Below are 9142 nucleotides of genomic sequence, written 5' to 3'. Positions count from 1 at the left end.
GCTTCTAACCACAAGATAAACAGCCCAGACATTGCACAGCAAGGCACACTATTAACGCAATAAAAATTAATGCCTTTTTATACAAAATTACATTGATTGCTCCAAAATGTTTGTCAAAGGACAGACGCATTATCATGCTTGGATGTGGGTCCCATTAACAATTCCACAGATAAATAAAGGCTCAAAGAATATGCAAACATTTAGGGGATTGGCTGAATGGTTAAGGTGTTTACCTTATAGACACAAGGTACATGGTTTGATTCTCTCCTTTGAGGAAACTGGCTAGGCTTAAAATGGCCTATAAAAGCAGATAGCCTATTATTTACCTATGAATCCAGAGTTCTTCTTTTCTACAACACACACTTTAATAAAAATAGTAAACAAAGTTTAGTACTTTTATCCGTATGGGATAAATAGGACATCTTCTGAACAAGTGCATCACTAGACCATCCACATTAAATAACGTTGTCAGGTCATATGATTAAATCATGTTACAAAATATACAATGTAAAATATATGAAATCAATAATAATAGATAAAATTAGGTGGCGGAAGTAAAACTAATGTATTAAGAACACTGCATTAATTATAGTCTTGTTGTCTTCAGTTTTAAAATATGGGAGATAAAAGGACAATCATTTAATCCTGGAAAGTATTCACAATTCTTTTTAAGTTGCATGGCTAGTGTGTGTTTATGTAAAACAATATGGCCATTAATTTTTTAGTTGATCATAGTTAGACATCTGAGGTACATGGTAAAGAGACATAAATTGTTGTGTACTCATGCAGTCTATGGATAAAATTGACTGTGCCCTGTTGTTGTTCGATCAGCTAGACAGTTATTGACCTTGGTTGTCAGGTGTAGGGTTTGTTTGGTAAAACAGGTTAAAACACATTACTTGTAGACATTATTGTTTATTTGATCACATTCAGAAATCTGAAATATACATGGTCAGTACAATGGTTAAAAGTGGTGGATACAGAGGCAGTTTACAGATGAAAGTGATAGACTCCTCCTGTCATTTGATTATTTAGGTATTTATTGACCAGGTTTAACATAACTAATGTGAGTTTTTATAACACAAGTTAAAACACATTACCATGGCTATAGATGTTTATTGGATCAAAAGATAAAAAAGTGGCTAAATTTGGTGATAACAGTGGCAATCATGGAGGAAAGTGACTGACCCTTGCTGTAATTTTATCAGTTAGACATTCACTGAACAGGTGTGGCCAAAACTCTCTCCCTATATGTTTACACCACCTGAGCCTTATTGTTTCTTTTTCTGTCTTGCAGACATGGGTGAAGCCAACACTCTAGCATACACCCCCTTTGACAAAAGTTGGCCCTAAAAATAGCATGAACTACCACTCCCAGTTCCTTAGCAAATTCTGAGAGCTACACAACTAAACTACACTATGCTTTTCCTATATCACTATTGTTTTATTTGTTTGTAGACCCAGGATAAAAAAAAACTGAGAGAATTTCTAGCCATGAGTTAAGATCAATAACAAGTTATCTGAATGGAAATGATAAAAAATAACAGTGAAGATAAATCAGAACCTCAAATTGAATCAATTGATAAAAGAAATAACAAACAAGATACTTAGCAACTAATAAATATTTTGTACTGAATATATCCACAAAAAGCTGCAACCCCAAAATCCCAACTTACCTGCTTATAACAACTACATGTTCAAGCTTACTCAGCATATTCCAGGCCTTAATGCTTCTTCATTCTGTTCTCCACCTTCAGGTTTTAGGTCTTCACAGACCTACCAGTCCTTATTGTTTCTTGTTCTGCACTCTGGTCATGGGCAAAGCAAACAACACGCTTACTTCACCACAACTTTTTTTGAATGAGGCCAAGGAAACTTGAGCTTCTTTTTAAGTAACCATTGAAACAGACCCATTTGCAATCCAAATCCATTCCCTTCCAGGCATTTAGCTTGAAGAGAAGAGAAACCACCACATTCTATAACCACCACGTTCTATAACCTACCTCCCTGCCCATCACTTGCAGGAAGATGGGGATGCAGAACAATGCTGCTTCAAAACAAGCTATATCTGACAACGTTAGAGCAAGATTGCCCATATTGTTTGTTTAACTAAAGCTGAATGCTTTATGCAAAATCTGTCATCGTGGTAAAACATTGGTAAAGTACTAAAAAGTCTGAAACTACAAATGGATAATACCATTTTCTGGTTACAAGATGTATATCAGAACTCTCAAAATGTGAGAAAAGCAAATTTAGGGGACCCAGTCAAACAAGACGTAATTGGATGCATTATTTCAGAGACATGCTGACTTGATCGTTAATATGATATGAACACAATGACAAGATATTTAGGTATTTGGGGAAGGAGGATTTGTTTGTTACCATAAGAAGCAAATAGAAAAAAAAGCAAGGATTAGAAGAAAACTGGGGCAGTACTTTCAAAGCTAGACAAATACCTTGTGGATTGCACAAAGAAAGGTAGGCACAGTGAATTAAAGAATGAGAGGGTAACTCAAAGAAGACATACTTTTCTTGGTTGTTGTTGTTTGTCTTTTTGGCTTTTCCAGGTTAGGGGTCGCCACAGCGGAACTCCGGTCTGCTAATGATTGGCAGTAGATTTTTTTATGGTGCCGAGTTGCCAGCCTGACACCCAACCTTCAGTGAAGGCACGTCCATTCACGCATGTCTTTCGGAGGCCACTCGACCACGGGGAGGACATGCAGACTCCACTCAGAAGGCACTCCAGCCGTGAATAGAACAGGAGAACCTCTTGCTGTGAGGCAGCAATGCTACCGCTGTACCACCGTGGCCTCTACACATACTATTCTTGGTGAAACTGATTAATTTCATAAGTAAAAAAAAATATGTTTTACTCTACCCTTGTTTTTGATGAAATATGTACAAATAACATTGTTTGCTAGTCAGGCAGTTATATGGAGGAACAACTGAATAATAATTTAGATTTGCTGGCCCCAATACCAATGCAGCCAAAATTTAAGTAGCATTCTATGTAGTGTGGTAAGTGTAAGTCATTAAGTCTGAATAGTATATTATTTAAAATATATAATGAGCATTGTTATAAACATTGCTAATAGTATTATTATATTCAATTATATTCATTTTTAACACTCACTTTCTTTTGCCTTAGACTAATATTTAAATCTTGCATAACTAATATTTATTTATTTATTTTTAACCTTGCAGTTTGTGGTACTGCCTCAGGTGGTGCAGAAGATGAAGGTGAATCACAAGCTGGCTGGATAGAAGGTGCTGCTATCCTGCTCTCAGTTATCTGTGTTGTCCTTGTCACTGCCTTCAATGACTGGAGCAAAGAGAAACAGTTCCGAGGTCTACAAAGCCGCATTGAGCAAGAACAGAAGTTTGCTGTTGTCCGAGCCGGCCAAGTCATCCAGATCCCAGTAGCAGAAATAGTAGTTGGGGACATTGCACAAATTAAATATGGTAAGGCTGCTATCTTGATCTGTGGGGAAAAATAGTCTGTAACTATAAATATAAGGGTAATATACCTGTATGAAGTTTCCAAAAAAGCTTTGTTTTGTATTCATACTGTTTCAGAGCCTTTTAGAATGTTCTTTCGCATGTTTGCTCATATTAAGATGATGTCTGTAAATAAACACAAATAAAGCTATATATGAGATGTTTAGTAGAAAATAATTATAAAATGACTGAAGCAGTGCAGGGGAGATGCTGGATCTAGAAAATATATGTGGTGAAGAACTCATTCATAACCAAGTGACTTCTACATTTCTAATTAAGAACAAGAGCATGCAAGACAACTACCAGAGTCAGTTCTTTGTGTTAAGTTATATAAAGTATCTAGGCATGGCTGGAGTAGGTCTTGTATCAGACGTGCATGTGTGTGCACACACCTGTACACCTGTGCACACACACACACACACACACACACACACACACACACACACACACACACACACACACACACATATTCATCCAGCTATCTATTTTATTTACCAAGTGGGAATCATGACAGCAGAAAATTGAGACCATATTTCACATCTCCTGCAGCAATCCCTAACTCATCATGTGGGATCCTTTGTTCCTAGGCAAGTAGAGAGATATACTCCCTCAAGGTTGTTGTGGATCTGTCCTGGGTTCTCTTCTCACTTGAGCCATACTTACTGGGAGGTGCCCTTAGCAGCTGCTTATATTACTTTGTCTGCCTCTTCTCAAATCAGAAAGGTAGTGAATCCACTCTGAAATCATTCTAGATTGCTGAATTCCACAGTCTGTCACCAAAATTGAGCCGATTTTGGCTGTGAAGGACTCGAGCAGCATCACATCTGCTGCTTGTATTTGCAGTTTCATCTTTTTAAGACAGAATCTACACGACTCCTCCTGACTCAGAAGTTCAGTTATCAGATGAGAATTGCCTTTTCAGCATGTTAGTGGAGGCTTCCCATTGAAGGCTGATGAGTGTAATCCACCTGTACCTATAACACATCCTGCTATCCCTTGTTAAAAATGGGAATTTCTACCCAAGTTCACTGTCCAGTGATCTTTTTTCAACTTTCCACGTGACACAAAAGGTGTATTAAATCAACTTTCCATGTGACACAAAAAGTGCATTAATCATAACTCCCCTAATATCCAGTACCTTTTCAGCATTTCCCAGTGAACTCCTCTACATCTACAACCTTGCCTAAGCAGACCTGTTTAATCTTTTAAAGTGACCTTATTTAATAAAACTGGTTGTTCCTGGAGGCTGGAGCTACCAGTTCAGAGAAAGGCATGCATACAGGATTTAGGAGTTCCTAAAAGTTCATCAGAATGTTTTGTTGCCTCCAAACAGTGCCAAATTTGAATAGTGTTTCTTCACCCTTGCTGAGTACAGCCTGTGAAATGTCCCACCTCCCCCCTCTAGATCATCGCACAGTTTGCCAGAGCCTCCCTGAGACCATATGGAAGTCATTGTCGATGTCTCCAAATTCCTTCCAAATCTGGGCCTTTGCTTTGATGACTAGTGGCTGCTGTCTTCAGTAGCTCTTGGTCATATACAGAGGCTCCCAGTCTCCCAACAGAATTACATTGAGAGCATTTTGCTTTAACCTGCTGGTGTCCACTACTAGATCAAAAAATTATTGTTATGACAAGCACTGGCTACTTTTCTGCTGCACCTTCTAGCTGCCACTTCAGATACCGAGGCCTTGACCTGTATCCATTCAGACTCAACATCCTTGACCTCTGCAGGTATATGCAAAAACATATTCCAGTAAGAGTGAAATTCATCTCACATAGAAAGAAAAGCAACTAGATATTCCCAAACTGATCACTGTCCTTTGAGTCATGGTAGTCTGGTACCAAATATATTTAGGAGTACCCCTATGTTGGAACATGATGTTATGGACAAAAAACATCTTTGTCATAGAGAAATTCAATTACAATTTTAAACATCCAGATACAGGTGAAGTTTTTGATATTAAGGTAGGTGCTACATGTGATACTTCACATGTGGTATATTTAGCTAGCTGCAGCATCTGTAGTAAATTTTATATAGGTAAAACTTACCGTACCTTAAAAGAAAGACTAAGAGAACATTTATATCATATAGGAAAAAACAGTAGTACTAATCCTCTAGCAAAACATGTTGCAAGTACAGTTGAGCAGCACAGCTTTAAATTTTTAGTGATAGGCAGGACTTTCTTAAATATTAGAAGAGGAAATATTAGGTCTAAAACAGTGGAGTTAGAGGCACAGTGGATAGTGAGACTCAGAGCCAGTTATGGCCATGGCCTGAATGACTGTGTCCCTATCAAACCATTATTAACTAAAAGACCCTTACGTACATAGAAATTTTAGCATAATATGCTTAATTTTATAGTTATAATTATTGTAACTGAATTTCTCTATGACAAAGATGTTTTACTTGTATCACTATAGTACTGATACATTTTTGATTATATATTTTTAAATAATAATTGATGTCATGTGATTTTATTTGTGGATATAAGGTGTGGTTATTTGAATTTACTCATACAGCTGAAGAAGCTGAATGTGAAAGCGCTTGTTTTCATTAAAAGTTTGCCTTCTGAATTTACTATTGCCTCTGTGGATTTATATCCATTTTTTTCATAATTTTAACCTGGACTGGTATAATAACTGAATGCTATAACCTGGAGCCGTGCCTTTGCAACATTTTTTGGATTATTTTAGCTGTTTGTATATTTATTTGCGAAGGAACTTGGTGCACTATAGGTATTTTCTTCGTTTTATATATATATATATATATATATATATATATCTATATATATATATATATATATATATATATATATATATATATACACACATATACATATATGTATGTGTATGGAGGGGGTACTTAAAATTATCTAAACAACATAAAATCGATAACAAAAAAAAAATCAAGAAATCTAAAGTTAAAAACATCTAAACACAAAATATTGGCAAAATTGAAGTTGAACTAGGGAAGGATATATGCCCTTTCCCCATTGCCCTTTGGCCTCAGAGTTGGTATATATAATTAGTAGGGTGTGCAGGGGAGGCTTACCACATGCATTAACATTGTTTTTGGCCGTGGTTAGATTTTGTTGATATTTTGGGTTTAGACATTCTAAATTTAGATGTTTTTCTGTCGATCATATGCTGTTTAGATCATTTTAAGTAATCATATATGTGTGAATATATTGCAAAATTTTGCTACCTGGGCCCAAGATAGGTACAACTACTGCTTAGAAACTTAATATAGCTTGGCTGAGCATACAGAGAACATGGTGACAAACCAGTTACCAGTAAAACATTTCTGTCATAAAATGTAAGTTAGTTACGCCAGTAACAGGCTGCAGTCCTCCAAACATAAATGCACCACAGTACTGGAAGAGTGCAGTGACAAGCCTTTACAAACTGGAAGTGGACGTTTCTTGCTGAAGATGTTTGAAGAGTGTGCTCTCGATTCATTGTGTAAGTGTACACAATGCAGCTGCTGTTGATTATTATGCTGTGGATAATACAACAGATGCCTGCTATCAGGCAGGAAGATAAGCATCAAAAATAATAACATTGGTGGAGGAAGTGACGACATAGGGCACTACCTAAATCATCTCTCCATAATACCATTGGTGGAAGAAGTGATGACATAGGGCACTACCTAAATCATCTCTCCATAAGGCCGAGTTCTTTAACACTCTGCCAGACCCTGACAGTTCATTAAAATACAAGCTGAGGACCAAGCTTCAGTTCCAAAACAGGAAGTTATTGAATTTTTAGGAAAACAAACAATGCACGTGCAGTTCTGGTCTTTTGGCCCTTTGGTGTCACTTCCGAAGAGATTGTCTATTTTTTCTTTTCTGATTAGTTATGTTTGGCCATGTTAGCCTCCTGCTTGCTAGTGTGAGGGAAACACAATGTTAGGGATCTCACTCTGATGTACCCTTTTTGCCTGTCCAAATAGAGAAATAGCTAACACAAATCTAAAGTAGGCAGGGGCATTCCTCACTTTTCAGGCTCTGGGAAGTAGAACCATAGTAAATTAAATGTGAAATTCAGATAACTGGGTAAGGGTACATGTGATATAAACCATGGGTTCATTATGAGAAGGAATGCAACTTTGTGCAAAGTAATAAATGGCTCTCCTACAGAAGGGGCCTCAAGCTCTGTACAGCATTTGAGTTTATAATGGCAAACAGAAATATAACTGGTGTTTTAGTGTACTTGCCTTCTGCAGTACCACTTCAATATTTGTTTTAAAGTGACCAAACTGTCAGCAATTTGTAGCTGAAGTCACTTTTTTTTCTGTAAGTGGATAATCTATTGCTTTTCTAATTTGTCTGCCATGGTATTTGGTTGCATAACTGTGACATCAGCATCACCTTCCATGCAATTTCCTCCATCAAGTAGTATCGGTGGCTGTAAAACTGCCTTCACAAAGCTACAAGTTCAGTTACTGCATCTACCGCATCTTTATTATTAGAAGTTCCAGAAGAAATTATCTGCCTTTGCTTTTCCAAGTGTCCAGTGGGATGGAATTTAATTATCAGGCATTATGGGAGTTTGATAGAAAGTGAGTTAGGTGAGATAATAATTTATGACATTTTTCCCTAGATATTGTTCTAACCGAGTTTTGAGAAAACATATATTTGTTGAAAAGAAATGGAGTTGAATCATTGGTCAGGATTTAACTTTCAGAGCTTAAGCAGCTAAAATGTACTGCTGCTGCTACTGTTTGTGTGATATGAATAAGTACGCTGCCAGAAGGAATGCCCAACTCAGACTTTCACAGTCTGAAGGATGCTCATGGGATTAATAGTAACTCATCAAGCTAGGTAACATCCCAACAGGACACATCAGAAGAGTAAAACAGACAATGGAAAAAGTTGTCATCAACAAAAGAAACAAAAAAAAAATATTTTTGCATTTTAGGAAACAGTTAAGCCCCCCACACTCCTGGTTCTCTAAATATAGTAATGCTGAGATCATGTAGCCTTGGGGATTCCTTACCTCCAAACTTCAAATATCTGAAAAAAATCAAGCTGCGCTATGTAACAAAGCCAGGATTTAAATGATCATAGTCAAGTAATCCCGATGTAGTAAAACTCATCTCAGTGGATTGTATGTATGTATTGCATATGTTTCCTGTACCCTTGAAAGAGTTTACTGTCACAAGACGAACCTCTGTGTGGTATGCCAGTTTCTGACCAGAAGGAAGCCATCTTAAGTTAGCAGCAGCAACCAGCCATGGTCCATTGCTTTTGCATATGTTTATTCCCACCTCATTCAAAAGGAGCAGAAGGACGTTTGTCCCCTATTTTGGGAACTCTAACAACTGAGGTGCACATCAGCACAAGGGTATGGCTGTGGGTGGTCACTAGACTATTGACTTTTCAAGTAGTTGTACCAAAGGCAATGTCTCCATGGAGGACTGCATTCAGCATTAAAGTGTAGCTCCACATAGCAACCACACAAGAACATTCCAGACTCTGCCAGCTTCATGTAGTTAGGCAGCAATACGTGCTACATGCTACATGTCAGATGAGCAGATGCATTTTCTGAGGTAAATGAAAACTATCCTCTGGGCACAGTTCTTTCATGCTTCTTTAAGTACTAAAAGATCAAAGACACACAATCTAGAAAGTGACATATTGCA

The 9142-nt window shown here is 37.3% G+C and overlaps 1 protein-coding gene across 13 annotated transcripts in view; it reads left to right on the top strand.

The window, feature by feature from the left end:
* LOC122806731 (plasma membrane calcium-transporting ATPase 2) overlaps positions 1–9142 on the top strand; it is a 2851771-nt gene that overhangs the window by 2002173 nt on the left and 840456 nt on the right. For all 13 annotated transcript variants that reach the window (XM_044077397.1, XM_044077394.1, XM_044077391.1 and 10 more), the window contains one exon: positions 3205–3462. In XM_044077397.1, the coding sequence (XP_043933332.1) occupies positions 3205–3462 (258 nt within the window). The remainder of the gene's footprint in view (positions 1–3204; positions 3463–9142) is intronic.

The sequence above is a fragment of the Protopterus annectens genome, chromosome 7.part0 (genome assembly GCF_019279795.1).
Source record: "Protopterus annectens isolate FY-2018-M chromosome 7.part0, PAN1.0, whole genome shotgun sequence".
NCBI classification, from domain to species: domain Eukaryota; kingdom Metazoa; phylum Chordata; order Ceratodontiformes; family Protopteridae; genus Protopterus; species Protopterus annectens.
The sequence above is the reverse complement of the archived record's forward strand: the minus strand, read 5'-3'. Positions and strand labels throughout refer to the sequence as shown.